Here is a 20434-nt window from a genome sequence, read left to right on the forward strand (position 1 = left end):
CACAGGAACATATAGTAGGCGCCAGTAAAGAGGAAGCATCAGAGGAAGGGAGAAATTAAAGCTCTCTATTAAATAGTTCTGGGATTCAGACTAAAGAAGGGAATATTCTCTAGAGCCTACAAGAGAGTTCCAAGGAAGGAGACATTATTTACATCTTTATAAAGGTCTCCAGATATATAAATATCTATACGACTGCAAAGGAAGAATAGCAGAGATATCCAATCATGGTTGCCACAGCAACTAACTGGATTCAAAAATGTGATTAAGAAATATTTATCTATCCTACAGTGAGTCAGAGAAGCCTTAAAGATGTATTTTTATGGTCAGCTGCAATCCTTTATTTAAAAAAAGGAAGAATGCTGCCCGAGCCGTTTTGTCTTTTCTGTTCACCATTCTTTATCAGTAGATAGAAGCTTGAAAGCAAATATTACTGATTTCCTTTCCCTTTGGTACACAGCAATTCTCTCTCCTCCCACCTCTCTCACTCCCACAGATTTCTAATGGAGCTTAAAAATGAGTGTGGCTTTTTAGCTTACTTTATTTGCAATACAGTCATTGATGCAAGCATAATCCTGGGAGAAAGGTTCACTGGTTATAGTCCCACTCCCAGGAGCAGAACGCAAACATGTTTTGTGATTTTTTTTAAAGACTTGTTTCTGTTTTCAATGTAAGTGTACCAGACAGTGCTGACAGATGCAGACAGTTCTAGACTAATGTGGAGGAGTGCCCCCAAGACCTCCATGCAGTACTACTCAACCATAAACAATCAAACCAAAACATCAGTTGTATCTATTACAGCCATTCAAAATTGTACTTATATTCAAATAATGGCTTTAGGCTAGATGAGGTCTGGCAGAAACCAAATGGTGTAAAATCCGTTTCTCCTTGGCAACATGCCTTTAACAAGGAAACCTAACAGCACAACCAGGAGCTTCAATAATCATTCCTTGGCTGCGATTTCCTTAACAGTTTTCAGGAGTGAAAACCAACATTTTCTAACCTTTGCACATTTCCACAAAAATATGGAGAAAATATACAGTTCACTCCACATTATCTCCAACACATACAAAATCTGCGTCAAAGCAGTGCTTTGATTATTATGCATACAGATGAAGAGGCCATTATTGCTCAGACCAGAGACCACTGAGGCAATAGTTTCCCCTACCTACAGCTGCTTCTCATTTCTTCACAATACCTATGTGCGTTTTACTTTCATACCCATCCCAAAGAAATCTCTACAAAGTCAGTAGATTAGGCCTTTTGAACCCAACTCGGATAAGACGACTAATTCAGTGCGTCTTCTCATTTCAGTTCAATTTTCAACCTACTGGTGTAATACAAACAGTGTGGGGTGGCTCTTGGCTTGTGCTCAAATCTGCGACACCCTCACCCTCAGCTCAAAAAGATGCCTGAATTTGACCTAATCAGCTTGATTTCCTTTACTATTTTAATTCGGGTCAGCCTCTGCAGCAGGCTTTTTTCCTTTCGTCTTTTATTTCAGTAACTGCACCTAGGCGTGGCATCCACCTGGCCTGGCCTGGCTACAGACCTCTGCAAGTGAGATCCAGGCCAAGACGTTTAAAAATAGAACCCTAATTCTAGGCTCTTAAACCCACATTTAGTCATTAGTGACCTAATTTTAAGTGCTGACCAGCCGGCCGTTCCCACGAAAGTTAATGCTAGATGCCACACGCACAGCATTTTTGACAAATCCGACCACTTGTTTAGAAGCATGTGGCTAATTTTAGGTTCCTACTTCCAGAAATTTTGACCCCAGATTTCATAGCACATGCATAGATAAAGGAAGTTTTTTTGTGAGCAGTGGGACATGATGAGAAAGAAAATGAAAAAAAATCGAATTGTCTTAAAAAGTTATTTTAATTCAATCTGGCCAACAAGCACTATGTGCATCCACGGTAACTGTTTGATTACTGCATGGAGTCACTACACGGCAGAGTTAAGGTTGTTTGGGTCCTTTAACTGCATTTTCACACATTAAATTTAAAATCCAAACACACTAGCCTGAAAAGTTATAAACCCAAGAAACTGAGAGTTGGTTTTGGGATAGTTATGATATCCCTGTAATGTTTCTTATCTTAACGTACATATATGTATTTCCAACCTTCCTCCAACCTTAATCTATTTTTTTTCTGGGAATATTATACAATCCTAACTAAATACAACAGTCATTAATTTAGCTTAATTACAATCCAGTTATTCAGATGTAGCCTGTGCACAAGATTTCAATGGAGGGCAAACAATGCAGAAAATTTGAAGAATGTGTTATTCCATTATGAAGATCATCTGAGACATTACAAGGTCTGACACCAAACAAACACTAAATTTCTTAAAGGCTCCATTCCCAATTAATTTCAATCCAGGTTAGTTAATGGATTTACTTTCAAATTCTCAGAAATAGCCTGTATTCAGTGGATGCCATAATTTTGGCATGGACACACTATTCTTCATACTTAAGGTTGAGTTGAGTCTGGGTTAAAGCAGATTCAACCTTTTTCTTAACTACGGAGCTGTAACCACCACTATCATAAATTTAGAACGCAGGCAGTAAACTTCCAGCAAATACAAGTTTAACTGAATCAAGCTTTCGATCCTAAACAGTTGATATACACCTCTATCCCGATATAACGCAACCCAATATAACACGAATTCGGATATAACGCAGTAAAGCAGCGGTCCGGGGGGCCGGGGCTGCGCACTCTGGCGGATCAAAGCAAGTTCGATATAATGCAGTAAGATTTTTTGGCTCCCGAGGACAGCGTTATTTTGGGGTAGAGGTGTAGTTTTAAACAGAAGTACCAGCAGGGGATGACATGATTTCTAAGCCATAACTATATTCTCACAATCTTGCATAGTGTTCATCAGTGATCTTCTACTCTGGTTACATACTTTTTTTTTTGGCTAATTTAGTTACAACATGAAAGCTCAGTTTAGATTCAGCGTCTACTTTATTTTGAAATTCTGCATTATTAACATTCTAATTGGTTTACCTCAGACCTAAAATGACTGGCCCATGGTCACACTGAGCGAATATGGATTAGAAAACAGGGATCAGAGCCCTTGAGTACTTTTGGCTGACACTTCCCTGCAATAAGTGCCAGACTTCAGATACCCTGGTCTAAGTTTACAAGAACCAAGGCAACTCCATTTAATGCCAATTTTAAAACATTTCACAAGCTCTTGTTTTTTATACAGCAAGTGCCAAGGAATTTTGGTTAGCCTGGATCACCTTTAGCACAAGATGCAGTAAATTTTAGCAAAGCGCGTAGCCTTTGGTTCAGTTCGACAAAGACAGTCATGCCAAATATACTGTAGTTATCACAGGATAATAAGGAAATTTTGATTTCCCAGCACAAGTTAGACTTACACAGAAAAACAACACTAGTCAAGACAAGAGAAAGACACTAGGCTTAAGTGGCCACGTTTAAATATTTCAAGAGGCTCTGATGAAGAAATTCTCCTACTGAATTCTTCAGTTTAGTTGCACTAGAAGGCCACTGTACATCAGATAAGACAAAAATGAGAGGTAACCAAACTAAAGCCACTCTCGGATACTTGAAACTGAAGAGTTAATGGAAGTTAGCACCTCCTTGCCTTCACCAAACGGGGCTCCAGGCAAACAATTATCTGCTCTGTGCTCAAAACAGTAACACTGTCACTATCAGCTAATGAGCAGAAGTGTTTTGCCATGACCTGCAAAAAGATCAAGTGCCAAGGTCTAAGGAAAAAACCCACTAACCATAGTCATGAGAGCTGAATGACAGAACAATTTGAAGGGATTTTTGCCAAATATTTACATTTGGCTTCCTCACCTTTCAAAGTCCCAAAGCTGGTCACCTATCTGAGGGCTTGTCTACACTACTGCTTAACTCTGTTATAATTATTCCAGCATGCCTTAAGGTGGTCATATTGATATCACCATGGATAACAAAGCAGAACAGTTCGGGGGAGGAGGGAGGAGGAGAAGAGAGGAATTGAGTCCGTTTCGTTCAACCGTATAGTTTCCCTTATGCTTACCTCACACAAAATACAATAAGAATGTTGAAAAATAGGGAACTGCATTGCAGCACTGAATGAAAACAGGATTACCACCCACTCGTTGGCAGACACCATGCTCCAGTGCAGTTCAATAGCAGTACTGATCTCACCAATCCAATTCTTGCTAGAATGACTCAGCAGCGTAGGAAGGCTACCTGGAGCAGTAGCTCGAGGGAGCTTCCAGAATGCAGGGGCACAGGCCCATAAAATGTAAAACCGCTTTGGTCAAGTTCCTGTTAGGTCTTGCCTTTTTTTCTTCTTCAAGAAAATGAACTTTAAAAAGGAGATTCATGTAGATAACAGGGCAGGACAAATGGCTACCATTAGGTTTTAGTTTTATAAAAATACTAGAGACTATTCCCCTTGGTATTTCCCATCATGTTTTGTCAATTCATTTTTAGTTCTGCTAAGTCTAAGGCATCTTTATCTGTCTTATATCTATGAATACTAAACAAACATATTTGGCTCCAGAGGAAAAAATGGACGTGCTTTCCTCATACCATTAGATTCCGCAAATTTCTGAACGTCAGCCAAAGTTTTTAGCTCTTTCCTTGGGCAAGCTGCTACACACAGGGCAATGGATTTGATCTTCCGATGTACCAGGTCTACGTTGCATGGATCCAAAAAGAACACATACCTACAATAGGAAAAAAACAAACAAGTGGCTGAACTATTTATATTGCAAGAACAAACTTAAATTTGTTTCTAGCAGAAAAATTCTACCAAGACATCAATAAATAATGTCAACCATAACAATAATTTCAGGATTCCTTATTTTAGGACAATACCAATGTGGCATAAGCACATACAGAAAGAAACTAATAGAGATTGAACGTATGCATTATAGGATCCTTGAATGTACGGACTGATACTGTACAATGGGCATACTCTAAAACATTTGATCAGACTTCAGTACATTCAAGTGGCATTGTTTGTACAGCCTCAGCACTTCTATTATAGACGAGCTTCCACAGTTATAAACAGGCTGTGAACATTAACTCCTGTTTGAAACATAACTTGAAGATCTCCAGTCTTTTCCCCTGAAATACAAAGTGGAAAAAAAACAAAACAGAAAGGTTGTATGTATAACGTAAAAAGAAATGAAAAGAAAAGCTCAGGATGCTTTAATAAACGTACGTAACTCAAACAACTCCAGCTTTTTGTTTTAAATTGATTTTTCACACCACTAGTCCATAATATTGACTAGATCATTGTGGTATTTATTTAGAAGCATAAAAATTGTTGTGCTATTTCAGGTAACTCTATCTACTGTGTAAGTGCAGTATTTTAAAATATCGCCTTTCCATGAACTCTATCATGATTTAAAAAACACCCAAAGTTGTGAAATGTGCATTGTTTAACAACTCCCTAGCAAACATCTCCTTCCTCTAGATGTCTTATCTCAAAACCTAACTCTGGAGCTATCTCATTCATTCAAAACGTTAAGAACATGTACTATTTCTATTAAACACATTGATGAAAAGTCTCTTCTGATCTCAGAAAGCCTATTTCAAATCATAGTACACTTGGAGACAGTTACAAATGATTTTGCAACAGGTACATGGTGAAGTACACTAGCAAAAATATTTTTCAGTTGATCCAACTGTTGAAATGCTTCTCAACCCAGTGCACTAGCAAAAATACCATTACAGACCATTTAAACAGTTTTGCTGGTTTTGATTCCTTGAGGTTTTTATTTATGTATTTATTTATTTATTTGTAGGACAAAAAGCACTTTCTTGCTAAAAGTGAAGAGGAACTGAAAATTGTTAGATCCTCAGTAAGTTTTACACCACACTCCTTAAGGGAATACCTCTGAAACTACATTACTAATAAAGGACATCTATGGGAAATGCAAAGATGTCCAAGTATATGTTTATTGTTAAATAATCAGAACAGGCTATGTCTAATTCACAGTGTCAGATAGTGGGAACAGAAAATGTCACTTGTGTCATACAATCTGACCCTTTGCACATAGGCTCTCTACTGTTCCTGGCTTTTCTCACATCATTTTGACTATGTGCAGTGATGGTGCCTCACTCTGGGTAGTCAGTTCTATTATCCAAGTTCAATGTACAAAAGTTATTACTATTTAGCCTCAATTTCTCAGTTTCTAGTTTCACGTCCTACCTTCTGAAATGGAATCAATCCCTGTCATCATTTATATTAACTTTAATGTATTTATAAACTGCTCATGTTCTCCCCTGAATGTTCTTTTTCCTAGTGAAACTGTAGTGCTTTCAGTCTCCCTAGGTATTATCCTCCACTCCTTGGATTATTTTTTCATTTCTGTTTCCCCTGCATACTATATCCATCCACTACTGTACAAACATTATGGGCTGTGACACAACTGGAAACTTTGAACTTCATATTCTATCCGGCAGCTGATTTCAAAGGTAACTACACATAGTAATACATGTGTATTAAGCCTCTGATTCCCCATTTCTCTCAGCAAAAGCACAATCTCCACTATTAAAAACACTTTTGAGTAGCTAGAATTTTAATACTAATATTAAAAAAATACTAGAAAAATAAAATTTACAAGACAGGTGGTAATCCTAGTCTTACCCCCAAAGGGGAATAGCTTTCACTGAGATACTATACCAGGAATAATAACACATAGCAGCACAACTGAATCGGAAATCCTTTGGCAAGAGCAAGTTAGGAGAGACAGTCCCCTCTCTTTGTTGATTTGAGTTCTTGCTATTAGTAGAGAGGTACAGTTTCAATGGAAGGGGAAAATTACACAGATTATTTTATGAGGAAAATCCTGTAATTTTGAGCTTGGTCCTGTAATTTACAGGTATAGCATAGCTCTATGGTGTCATCTACGTTCCTAACAGGAGCATTCTGTTATCATATCATTAAATAGATACATATAACCTAAACACTAAAGTACTCCTTGGTTTAGAGTACGTTTGACAGGCAAAGTTTTCAATACAGCTTCAGAATGAAACTGGAAACTGTGGTGGTGTCTGCAACCTTAAATCATACTTTTTGAGAGTTACGGAGTACTTCTTGTGAGGTGCTGAACACCCTTCAGTTCCCACTGACTTCAGTGAGTCATACTCAGCACCTCACAGGATCAGGCCCTTAAAGTAGAAAAGTTGACTCTGGACTTACAAAAGCAACGTAAGTTCACTACGCTGTCCAACACTGTCACTTCTTGGGTTCTTGAGATTGGGAGGCTCAGACTTCTGTAGGAAACCTACCTGAAGTAAAATACTTCTTCAGTCTTCTTCTAAGAGGGACCCCAGTTCATGAACTGACATGACTTGTGTCCAGAAGAGCAACTTATTCAAGGATTGCCTCTCTGACTGGTGTTTCGTAAGACTTTTCTGGTCCTAGCAGAGTGAAATAATTGGCGATTCTCATACTACTGGAAGTTGCAATTGTGACAAAATATTTGAAGTCACTTTGTGCTCCTGGACGAGACTGGTTAGGGATGATTTTAGTCAGTTGTTCGCATGCTTTTTTGGGTGATGCAACCAAATAGTTTAACATCAAGAGGGAACGAATAGATTGTTTCTGGAGGCATGTCCCGGAATGCTGGCAGGCTAGGTTGTTGCAGAATAGGGATCCACACCAGAAAATAGCATTTCACAGGTTCTTGTACAGAAAAGCCAGAGTTAATTTAATGGATCTGAGCTGCTTAGAATTCCTGTCTGTACTCTCGAAGAGTCTCTTGGATGAAACATGGAGTAGGGTGACTGAGAGGGCTCTACGTGCTGATATTATGAATATTACCGTTGTAATGGGGAAAGATTTGAAGCCCCTTTTAAAGAGCTCTTTATCTTCTAGTCTAAAAAATCCTCTAGAGACTCCGTTCCCTGTGATCACAGTTTTCCAACGGCCAGGAGCAATCTTGGCTGAGATGAAGAAAGAAGCTGTCAGTTCTGAGAACTTGAGTCTGAGAACTTGACCAATCAACTTAACCCTTTAAACATGTCACAGCTTTGAGTGGCTCTTGATAGACTTCTTCCTCTTTACACTGAGCCATCACAAGAGATTCTCCTATTAAGATCACTGTTGTGCTCTTTTAATGCTTCATACCATGGAGGTCGTGAGCTAGAGGGAGTTGGGAGGAAGGGTCTGCTATTTTTAATGGCTAAGTAGAAACAGGTCAGTGAGCTCATTAACATTGCCCTGTAAAAATTACCTGAATCCAACTGACTGTTCCCAGTGCAGATCGGGAGAGTTCACCCACCTCTTCTAATGATTTAAATGACCACTTATGGCAGCTAGTTAACTAAGCACAAAGCTGCTTTGAGTTTTGTTTTCTTCATGGCTTTTCACTTTCTGGGGTGAGTTTGGCTACAGAGTGGGAAAGGCTCAGTAAAAGATGTCAGAGGAAATCTAAAGCACCCAGGGACCTCTGGCACCAATGAAGATCCATGGGAAGTCACTACAGAACCCATTTCAGTTCTGCCTAAAGAACTGTGAAATTATAGTTCCAAACATGAAGGATACAAGTAATCCAAAGTACACTAGTTAAGTCAGCCACGCAAACAAAGGTCATTATTTATCTTACTTGGGCTGGTTCAACTCACTTCAAGATTACACTGCAGGAACAGGAAAATAATTAATTGTACTATAATAAACCTATACATACTAGCCGTGTAAATTTTTAGTTGGTCTATGCTTTAAGACAGCCAACATACTGGATTAATGAAATTACAAGATCTTTGTAGAGTGTTTTCATAATCCAAAACATTTTTTGAGAACACATAGAGAAAAAGAACTTCTGAAATATGAAAAGAGGGAGGAGAATTATAGAGGCAAAAATACTTGATTAAACTGATGTAATTGTGGACATGCCCAGTTTTTGGCCAACCCCAGTAACTATCTGGAATTTTAAACTCTTCATCAGTACATGCCTACATCTATAATGTTTCTTAAATTTCATTCAAAGGTAAATTGCAATATCAAAGCTACAGGTTTAAACGTTCAGAAATCAGAATATGAAAGTTCAAGTTCACAGCGAAGTTAACCGCCGAAGCACATATCTTGTGGCATACATTTAACAAGCTTAAATATATATATTTAAACCAACACAGAAAAAGAAAATGTTTCAAGTGTAGCTTTTTTCATCTTTGACTATTATTGCTTTTAAGTTTACATCATGGTAACATTGATTTTTTTTGGTGTGTGTGTGTGTGTGTGTGTATTTTAGTGCCTACTTTTCCACACTCTCCCCCCCCCCCCCCCAAAAAAAAGAAAAAAATCCGAGCTACTACAGAAATATATGGTTTTAAATTAACATGAAGTCACACAAGGAAAGAAATGGAGAGAGAATCAACAGTCCCTTCACATGACCAATAGGCTTACTGGGCAAATGCCCGATTACCCCATCCATGCCTGTTCAGTCATGGTGAAAAAAAAGTTAGCAGAAATATAAAAGTGAGAAGAGGCAAAGGTATTGTTTTGTTTTCCAAATATCCTGTGTTCTGCTATTTTAAAACCACAATCAGTTAACCTTTAACTGTGCAGCAAGCTAGCACAATATACAAGTCTGTCTTGGCTTGGAGCATCTTGTATGTGCCTACGTTTGTAGATTTCATTGATTTCCTGTCATCCCTCAAGACATCTCTAGAGGTTTAAATGAGCACTGTGCAGAACCACTGTTCACTGCAATCGACAAGCATCTAATTGCAATAATGGAGAGATGAATTAAAATGTTCACCCAATTCATACCAGTTCTGGGTGGGTCATTTAGAATTTAGCTCATGTATTTTCTCTGCATGTATGCTACAAACTTCCCATTTGTCCATTTGCTACCTGCATGCACTGAGTAAAGAGCCCATTTATTAAAGTCTTTGCTTCTGGGGGATCAAGAGAATTTGCTAGCATTTGAAAATCACTGGCTGACAATTCTCTGAAGCAGGGTATTTCTTCTTGTAGTTTTTGTGAAGGATATATACTATAGCAGGGGTGGGCAAACTTTTTGGCCTAAGGGCCACATCAGGTTTGCGCAACTGTATGGAGGGCTGGGTAGGGAAGGCTGTGTCTCCCCAAACAGCCTGGCCCCCGCCCCCTCCCACTTTCCACCCCCTGACTGTCTCCCTCAGAAACCCCAACCCATCCAATTCCCCCTGCTCCTTGTCCCCTGACCGCCCCTCCCCCATCCAACCCCCCTGTTCCCTGTCCCCTGACTGCCCTCCTGAACTCTATCCACAGCCCCGCCCCCTGACAGGCCCCCCAGGACTCCCACTCCCAACTCTCCCTGTTCCCCATCCCCTCACCGCCCCCCCAGAATCTCCGCCCCATCCAACCACCCCCTCCTCCCTGACTGCCCCCCATGACCCCCCGCTCCCTTACCCAACCCCCCATACACTCTCTGCCCCCTTACCAGCAGCAGGAGCTTGCAGCCGCGACACCCGGCCAGAGCCAGCTGCGCTCCCCACATTGCCCAGCATGGCCTGCGCAGTGACGTGGCTGCGGGGGAGGGGAGAGAGTGGGGGAGAGGCCGGGGACTAGGCTCCCCGGCCGGGAGCTCAGGGGCCGGGCAGGACGGTCCCACGGGCCGTAGTTTGCACACATCTGTACTATAGTATCTTCATTCTGCCAAAGCAGCAAGATAGTACAGGTCAAATACCAGTCAGGACTGGCATTTGAACAACTTGTACCTTGTCAATGTGTTCTTAATTTTGTTTGCCAATTACTCTAGCACATCAAGATAATTTTAACCCCATAATCCTGGCAAAGCTCTAAAAGACAAGCAACCTCTTCAGAGTAGGCAGATTGGTCTGGAACTGGTTGTCAGGTCTTCGCTGCACTCCAGGGGTTTGTCTCCCAGCGCACAGCATATTGAAACTATGCTGTGTTCTTTTTGTAATAAAGAAAAAAAGTCAATTTTTGGTGCAAAGGTGTGGCTGTGAAAAAGCTACAAAACTTAGTCAGGATACTCTCTCAGAATCTGATGTGTACTCAGCGAATCACTCCACGCAGAGGACCCCCACCCCCATACACGCATATTATAGCTCAAGCTTCCCCAAATACCGTCAATTTCACTTCCTCATTACATTCCCTACGTGTTGCTATGATTTAGCAGGAAGAGATAATGCTACTTTACCGATAATTTAACATGTCTGCTTCTGATTGGAGGCTAAAGATAACATTACTCTACAAGAAGAGGCAAATGGAAATATCTTCAGGGAGCCCCGAGAAGTTTAGCAAGAAACTGTTTCTTCAAGGCTTAGTTCATGATAGAGAGGCTAAGAAAAAAAAAAAAAAACTTATTTTCTCTGGACTGTAAAAAGCCTTACTATAAAATTTAGATGAGCGTATGAAGTAACTCCATGTACCGTACCTCTGACACTACAAGAACTCAGTCTGACAGAAATAGATGCTGATCAGATTGTTTTGAAACAATTTCAAGACAGTGAAAAACAAGGGGAGAAAAAAATCACTTGCTAATATATAGGAATTGCCATACTAGATCAGACTAGAGCTCTCTGTAGTCTAGTGTGCTGGACAGTATCATATGCTTCAGAGGACGGTGCAAGAAACTCTATAATGTGCAGATATGGAATAATCTGGCCATAAGGAAAGTTTCTTCTTATTCCCAGGCAGGTAGTAGTGTCTTATGCTCTAAAAGAAATGATGATTTATAACACTTAATTTTTCTTAACTATGGCCTGGTCTACACTACGAGTTTAGGTCGAATTTAGCAGCGTTAAATCGAATTAAGCCTGCGAGCAGCGGCACAGGAGGCAGCAAACAGGGCTGCTAACAGGGGAGTTTGAGTGGGAGTTTGTAGGGGGAGGTGGAAGGAGAGGCAGGAGGGCACGGTGTGTTGTGTGCTCTGTGTCCCCAGGTGCTGTGGGCAGAGACTGCAGCAGCCATGAGCAAGGCAGCAGTGGACAAAATGCAGATGGCTGCATGTGGAAGCTGCAGTATGTATATGGTTCTAGCGGGTGAGCCTGAACAGAGGTATGTTTGCATTAAGTGCCGCCTAATACAGTTACTGGAAGAAAAGATTAAGGGGTTGGAGATGCAGGTAGATACCCTGGTGGAGTTTAGAAGGGGGTTCGAGCAGCTGATGGAGGAAAGGCAAGGAGGGGCAGAAGGGGAATGCTCAGGGGTGCAGGTGGAAGCAGAGACCGAGGACTGTGAGGGGGGAATCCTAGGGGAGGAACAAGGGCAGTGGAAGCATGTGACCGTGAGAAGCAGGCCAAGGAAAAGGAGGGCTAGTGAAGGGGAAATAGAACTCAGGAACAGGTTTGGGTGTTTGGATAACGAGGAGGGGGGGCAGCGGGTGGTAACTGAAGGTGAGAGGGTGAGGAAGAAAGAAGAGCAGCTAGTCCAATAGAGAGAGGGGAGGAGTTGATGGAGACAGCACCAAATCTGGGCACCGGGAGGATACAGGATGGCACAAGGGGGAGTATGAGGGAAAATAGGAACGGACACGGGTTTCGACTAGAGGGAACAGAAGATAGATTGGTAGATCGCACTGTCGCCAGGCGACGGCAGGTTTATGTGATTGGGGACTCCTTACTGAGGAGGTTGGATAGGCCTGTGACCAGGGCAGACCCAGAGAACAGAAGGGTGTGCTGTCTACCGGGCGCAAAGATACGGGATGTGGACCTGCGGTTGAAAAGGATACTAAAAGGAGCAGGTAAGAACCCCTTGATAATCCTTCATGTAGGAACGAATGACACGGCTAGGTTCTCGTTAGAGAGAATCAAGGGAGATTATGCCAGGCTGGGGAAGACGCTCAAGGAAATCGAGGCTCAGATCATCTTTAGTGGGATTCTGCCTGTTCCTAGAGAAGGGCAGCAAAGGGCTGATAGGATTGTGAGAATAAATAGTTGGCTAAGGGAGTGGTGCTATAAGGAGGGCTTTGGGATGTATGGCCACTGGGAGGCTTTCAGGGACAGACAGCTGTTCTCACGGGATGGACTTCACCTGAGTAGGGAAGGAAATAGACTTCTGGGAGGGAGGCTGTCTCATCTCATCAAAAAAGCTTTAAACTAGGAAGTTGGGGGAGACGGTTGGGAGATGTACAGTTAAGCTCCACGCCAGATTCCAACATTGAAAAGGCGAGAGATAAGAAGAGATATAGCTGGGGGGATGGGATTGGACATAAGAAGGAGAGGGGGTAGGAACAGTAAGGGGTCCATAACAAATTGCATAACTAATGGGAGACAGGCTAAAAGGCATACATTAGGATGTTTATACACCAATGCAAGAAGCCTAGGTAACAAAATGGAGGAGTTGGAGCTCCTGGTCCGAGAAATGAAACCAGATATCGTAGGAATAACTGAAACGTAGTGGAACGGCAGTCATGACTGGAGTACAGGTATGGAAGGGTATGTGCTGTTTAGGAACGACCGGAACAAAGGTAAAGGTGGGGGGGTGTCATTGTATGTCAATAATGAGGTAAGCTGTAAAGAAATAATAACTGATGGAATGGATAAGACGGAGTCCGTCTGGGCAATACTCACACTGGGTAAAAGAACTACTAGAGCCTCCCCTGGGATAGTGCTTGGGGTGTGCTATAGACCGCCGGGATCTACCCAGGATATGGATAAAGAACTATTTAATGTGTTTAGGGAAGTAAATACTAATAGGAACTGTGTAATTATGGGGGACTTTAACTTCCCAGATATAGATTGGGGAACAAATGCTAGTAGCAATAATAGGGCTCAGATGTTCCTAGATGTGCTTGCTGATCAATTCCTTCATCAAGTAGTAGCTGAACCGCGAGGGGGGAGGCCATTTTGGATTTGGTTTTAGTGAGTAGTGAGGATCTCGTTGAGGAAATGGTTGTAGGGGACAACCTTGGCTCCAGTGATCATGAGCTAATTCGGTTTAAACTAAATGGAAGGATTAACAGAATTAAATCAAAGACTAGGGTTTACAATTTTAAAAAGGCTAATTTTAATAAATTAAGAGGACTGGTAAGGGAAGTGGATTGGGCAAACATATTAATGGATCTAAAGGCAGAAGATGCCTGGGATTATTTTAAATTAAAGCTGCAGGAGCTGTCGGAGGCCTGTATCCCGAAAAAGGGAAAACTGTTAGTAAGCAAGAGATTTAGACCGAGCTGGATGAGCGACCGTCTCAAAGGGGCGATTAGGAAAAAACAGAAAGCGTACAAAGAGTGGAAGAGGGGAGAGATCAGTAAGGAAACTTACCTTATTGAGGTCAGAGCATGTAGAGATGGAGTGAGAAAGGCCAAAAGCCATGTAGAGTTGGACCTTGCGAGGGGAATTAAAAGCAATAGTAAGAGGTTTTATAGCCATATAAATAGGAAGAAAGCAAAGAAAGAAGAAGTGGGACCGCTGAAGACTATAGCTGGAGTGGAGATTAAGGATAATCTAGGCATGGCACAATATCTAAACGAATATTTTGCATCGGTGTTCAATGAGGCCAATGAAGGGATTAGGAATATTGGCAGCGTGACAGAGGGGGATACAGGAGGGGGGATTACCGTATCTGAGGTAGAAACCAAACTTGAACACCTTAACGGGACTAAGTCGGGCGGACCGGATGATCTTCATCCAAGAATATTGAAGGAACTGGCACGAGAAATAGCAGGCCCCTTAGCAATAATTTTTAATGAATCTTTAAACTCGGGGGTGGTACCGTTGGACTGGAGAATAGCTAATGTGGTTCCTATTTTCAAGAAAGGGAAAAAAAGTGACCCAGGTAACTACAGGCCTGTCAGTTTAACATCTGTAGTGTGCAAGGTCCTGGAGAAAATTCTGAAGGAGAAAGTAGTTAAGGACCTTGAGGTCAAGGGCAATTGCGACAAATTACAACATGGTTTTACCAAAGGCAGATCGTGCCAAACCAATCTGATCTCCTTCTTTGAGAAAGTAACACACTTATTAGATAAGGGAAATGCGGTGGACCTAATATACCTTGATTTCAGTAAAGCATTTGATACTGTACCGCACGAGCAATTATTGGTTAAATTGGAAAAGATGGGGATCGATATGAAAATCCAGAGTTGGATAAGGAACTGGTTAATGGGGAGACTGCAGCGGGTCGTATTGAAAGGTGAACTGTCAAGTTGGAGGGAGGTGACCAGTGGAGTTCCTCAAGGTTCGGTTTTGGGACCGATTTTAATCTATTTATTACTGACCTCGGAACCAATTGTAGGAGTGGGCTGATAAAGTTTGCGGATGACACAAAGTTGGGAGGTATTGCCAATTCGGAGGAGGATCGGGATATTCTGCAGGGAGACTTGAATGACCTTGAAAATTGGAGTAACAGAAATAGGATGAAATTTAATAGTGAAAAGTGTAAGGTGATGCATTTAGGGATGACTAACAACAATTTTAGTTACAAGCTGGGGACGCATCAGTTAGAAGTAATGGAGGAGGAGAAAGACCTCGGAGACCTGGTAGACCGCAGGATGACTATGAGTTGACAATGTGACGTGGCGGTGAAAAAAGCCAATGCGGTCTTGGGATGCATTAGGCGAGGTATATCTAGTAGGGATAAGGAGGTGCTGCTTCCGTTGTACAAGGCGCTGGTGAGACCTCATTTGGAGTACTGTGTGCAGTTCTGGTCTCCCATGTTTAAAAAAGATGAACTCAAACTGGAACGGGTACAGAGAAGGGCCACTAGGATGATCAGAGGAATGGAAAACCTGTCGTATGAAAAGAGACTCGAGGAGCTCGGGTTGTTTAGCCTGACCAAACGAAGGCTGAGGGGGGATATGATTGCTCTCTTTAAATATATCAGAGGAATAAATACCAGGGAGGGAGAGGATTTATTTCAGCTCAGTACTAATGTGGACACGAGAACGAATGGATATAAACTGGCCGTGGGGAAGTTTAGGCTTGAAATTAGACGAAGGTTTCTGACCGTCAGAGGGGTGAAATATTGGAACAGCCTTCCGAGGGAAACGGTGGGGGCGAAGGACCTGTCTGGTTTTAAGATTAAGCTAGATAAGTTTATGGAGGGAATGGTTTAATGGGAGAATATGATTTTAGTCAAATGAACAGCGTGCCATCGCTGGTAAATAGTATCAATGGCCAACGAGGGTCTGGCTGGAGAATCTTGCCTACATGCTCGGGGTTCTACTGATCGCCATATTTGGGGTCGGGAAGGAATTTTCCTCCAGGGTAGACTGGCAGAGGCCCTGGAGGTTTTTCGCCTTCCTCCGCAGCATGGGGCAGGGATCGCTAGCTGGAGGATTCTCTGCTACTTGAAGTCTCTAAACTACAGGATTTGGGGACTTCAACAGCAGAGTCAAGGGAAAGGGTTGGGACGGCTTTGTGGCCTGCATCATGCGGGAGGTCAGACTAGATGATCATAATGGTCCCTTCTGACCTTAAAGTCTATGAGTCTATGGACACATCCACACGACGAAGCCCTTTTTTTTCTGACTTAAAGGGCCCTTTAAACCGGTTTCTTTACTCCGCCTCCGATTAGGGGATTAGCGCTGAAATCGGCCTTTGCGGGTCGGATTTGGGGTAGTGTGGATGGAATTGGACGTTATTGGCCTCCGGGAGCTATCCCACAGTGCTTCATTGTGACCACTCTGGACAGCACTCTCAACGCAGATGCACTGACCAGGTAGACAGGAAAAGCCCCGCGAACTTTTGAATTTCATTTCCTGTTTATACAGCGTGGAGAGCACAGGTGACCACGCAGAGCTCATCAACACAGGTAACCATGATGAAGTCCCAGGATCACAAAAGAGCTCCAGCATGGACCGAATGGGAGGTACGGGATCTGCTCGCCATATGGGGAGATGAATCAGTGCTAGCTGAACTCCGTAGCAGTAAACGAAATGGCAAAATATTAGAAAAAGTCTCACCATGAAGGACAGAGGCCATAACAGGGACGCACAGCAGTGCCGCGTGAAAATTAGGAAGCTAAGGCAAGTCTACCACAAAGCCAGAGAGGCAAACGGAAGGTCCGGGGCAGAGCCGCAAACATGCCGCTTCTATGCAGAGCTGCATGCCATGCTAGGGGGTGCAGCCACCACTATCCCAACTGTGTGCTTTAACTCCATCAATGGAGAATCACGCAACAGGGAAGCGGGTTCGGGGTACGAGGAAGATGATGATGAAGACAATTAAGATAGCTCACAGCAAGGAAGCAGAGAAACCGGTTTCCCCAACAGCCAGAATATGTTTATATCCCTGGACCTGGAACCAGTAACCCCCGAACTCACCCAAGGCGTGCTCCCAGACCCTGAGAGCACACAAGGAACCTCTGGTGAGTGTACCTTTGTAAATATTACACATGGTTTAAAAGCAAGCGTGTTTAATGATTAATTTGCCCTGGCAATCGCGGCCAGTACAGCTACTGGAAAAGTCTGTTAACGTGTATGGGGATGGAACAGAAATCCTCCAGGGACATCTCCAGAAAGCTCTCCTTCATGTACTCCCAAAACCTTTGCAAAAAGGTTTCTGGGGAGGGCTGCTTTATCCCATCCGCCATGGTAGGATACTTTACCACGCCAGGCCAGTAGCACGTAGTCTGGAATCATTGCATAACAAAGCATGGCAGCGTATGGTCCCGGTGTTTGCTGGCATGCAGACAACATCCATTCCTTATCTCTGTGTTATCCTCAGGAGAGTGATATCATTCACGGTCACCTGGTTGAAATGGGGTGATTTTATTAAAGTGCCCGTTTCTGCTCGGCTGAACAGAAATGTTCCCCGCTGTTAGCCACGCGGTGGGGGGGAGCGGTGAAGTGATCATCCCAGAGAATTGGGTGTGTGTGTGTGGGGGGGGGATAGTTGGGTTTGTGCTGCAGGTTAACCCGGAAACTGCAGCCCCTCCTTTTACATTGCAATCCCATTTTAAATGGCCAACCCAATGGGTGCTTGGTATGGGAAATGAGGGCGCTGCTGTTTGAAACCATTCCCACATGTTATGAAGGTTAAAGAAGCCAAAAGACTGTGGCTTACCATGGCTGCCTGCAAGCCGAATTCTGTTGCCTGGCACTGCGTGACTGATCTCTCACACCAAACCGGCAGGCCCTCAATATAAGAGGAAAAATGCGACCTTGTAACGAAAGCACATGTGCTGTGTAATGTGAACAGCAAAATTTAATGTGAAAAAGTGTACTCATTGTTCTCTAAAATGTGTCTTTTTTAACCACCTCGCCCTTCTCCACCACCAGCTGCAAATGTTTCTCCTTCGCAGAGGCTAGTGAAGATTAGAAGGAGAAAACGGCGGACTCGGGATGATATGTTCACGGAGCTCCAGATGTCCTCCCATGCTGAAAGAGCACAGCAGAATGCGTGGAGGCAGTCGATGTCAGAGTGCAAAAAAGCACAATATGAATGAGAGGAGAGGTGGCGGGCTGAATCGCGGGCTGAAGAGAGCAAGTGGCGGGCTGAAGAGGATAGGTGGCGTCAGCTTGCAGACAGAAGGCAAGAATCGATGCTCCGGCTGCTGGAGCATCAAACTGATATGCTCCAGCGTATGGTTGAGCTGCAGGAAAGGCAGCAGGAGCAGAGACCGCCGCTACCGCCCCTGTGTAACCAACAGCCCTCTCCCCCAAGTTCCATAGCCTCCTCACCCAGACGCCCAAGAACGCGGTGGGGAGGCCTCCGGCCACCCAGCCACTCCACCCCAGATGATTGCCCAAGCATCAGAAGGCTGGCCTTCAATAAGTGTTAAAGTTTTAAAGTTTAAACTGCAGTATGTCCTTTTCCTTCCCTCCTCCCCCACTCCTCCCAGGCTACCTTGGCAGTTATCCCCCTAGTTGTGTGATGAATTAATAAAGAATGCATGAATGTGAAGTAACAATGACTTTATTGCCTCTGCAAGCGGTGCTCGAAGGGGGGAGGGTGGTTAGTTTACAGGGAAGTAGAGTGGGGGGGAGGGGGCAGCAGGGTTCATCAAGGAGAAACAAACAGAAGTTTCACACCGTAGCCTGGCCAGTCACAAAACTGGTTTTCAAAGCTTCTCTGATGCGCACCGCGCCCTGCTGTACTCTTCTAACCGCCCTGGTGTCTGGCTGCGCGTAATCAACGGCCAGGCGATTTGCCTCTACCTCCCACCCCGACATAAATGTCTTCCCCTTACTCTCTCAGATATTGTGGAGCGCACAGCAAGCAGCAATAACAATTGGAATATTGGTTTCGCTGAGGTCTATCCGAGTCAGTAAACTGCGCCAGCGCGCTTTTAAATGTCCAAATGCACATTCTACCACCATTCAGCACTTGCTCAGCCTATAGTTGAACAGGTCCTGACTACTGTCCAGGCTGCTGTGTACGGCTTCATGAGCCATGGCATTAAGGGGTAGGCTGGGTCCCCAAGGATAACTATAGGCATTTCAACATCCCCAATAGTTATTTTCTGGTCCGGGAAGAAAGTCCCTTCCTCCAGCTTTTGAAACAGACCAGAGTTCCTGAAGACGCGAGCATCATGTACCTTTCCCAGCCATCCCATGTTGATGTTAGTGAAACGTCCCTTGTGATCCACCAGGGCTTGCAGCAGCATTGAAAAGTACCCCTTGCGGTTCATGTACTCGGTGGCTTGGTGCTCCGGTGACAAGATAAGGATATGGGTTCTGTCTATCGCCCCACCACAGTTTGGGAATCCCATTGCAGCAAAGCCATCCACTATGACCTGCATGTTTCCCAGAGTCACTACCCTTGATATCAGCAGGTCTTTGATTGCCCTGGCAACTTGGATCACAGCAGCCCCCACAGTAGATTTGCCCACTCCAAATTGACTCCCGACTGACCGGTAGCTGTCTGGCGTTGCAAGCTTCCACAGGGCTATCGCCACTCGCTTCTCAACTGTGAGGGCTGCTCTCGTCATGGTATTCTGGCGCTTCAGGGCAGGGGAAAGCAAGTCACAAAGTTCCATGAAAGTGCCCTTACGCATGCGAAAGTTTCGCAGCCACTGGGAATCGTCCCATACCTGCAACACGATGTGGTCCCACCAATCTGTGCTTGTTTCCCGGGCCCAGAATCGGCGTTCCACGCCATGAACCTCCCCCAGTAACACCATGATTTGCACATTGCTGGGGCCTGTACTTTGTGAGAGGTCTATGTCCATGTCAATTTCCTCATCACTCTCGTCGTCGCGCTGCAATCGCCTCCTCGCCTAGTTTTGTTTTGGCATGTTCTGGCTCTGCATATACTCCAGGACAATGCGTGTGGTGTTCATAGTGCTCATAATTGCCGTGGTGATCTGAGCGGGCTCCACGATCCCAGTACTATGGCATCTGGGCTGAAAAAAGGCGCGAAACTATTGTCTGACGGAGGGAGGGAGGGGCGAGTGACAACATGGCTTACAGGGAATTAAAATCAACAAAGGTGGCTGTGCATCAGGGAGAAACACAAACAACTGTCACACAGAATGGCCCCCCCCAAAGATTGAACTCAAAACCCTGGGTTTAGCAGGCCGTTGATTTCACGGCGGGAGGGGGAAGCAAATGAATACAGAA

The 20434-nt window shown here is 43.7% G+C and overlaps 1 protein-coding gene across 4 annotated transcripts in view; it reads right to left on the reverse strand.

Moving 5' to 3' along the window:
- The window catches only part of SLC44A1 (solute carrier family 44 member 1), a 105887-nt gene that overhangs the window by 35826 nt on the left and 49627 nt on the right, over positions 1-20434 (reverse strand). For 3 of the 4 annotated variants that reach the window (XM_054031267.1, XM_054031265.1, XM_054031266.1), the window contains exon 4: positions 4557-4693. In XM_054031267.1, the coding sequence (XP_053887242.1) occupies positions 4557-4693 (137 nt within the window). Of the gene's footprint in view, positions 1-4556; positions 4694-10405; positions 10472-20434 lie in introns of those variants that run through there. The other variant, XM_054031268.1, reaches the window with a different exon arrangement.

Source organism: Malaclemys terrapin, chromosome 6 (genome assembly GCF_027887155.1).
Source record: "Malaclemys terrapin pileata isolate rMalTer1 chromosome 6, rMalTer1.hap1, whole genome shotgun sequence".
In the NCBI taxonomy this organism is placed as follows: Eukaryota; Metazoa; Chordata; order Testudines; family Emydidae; genus Malaclemys; species Malaclemys terrapin.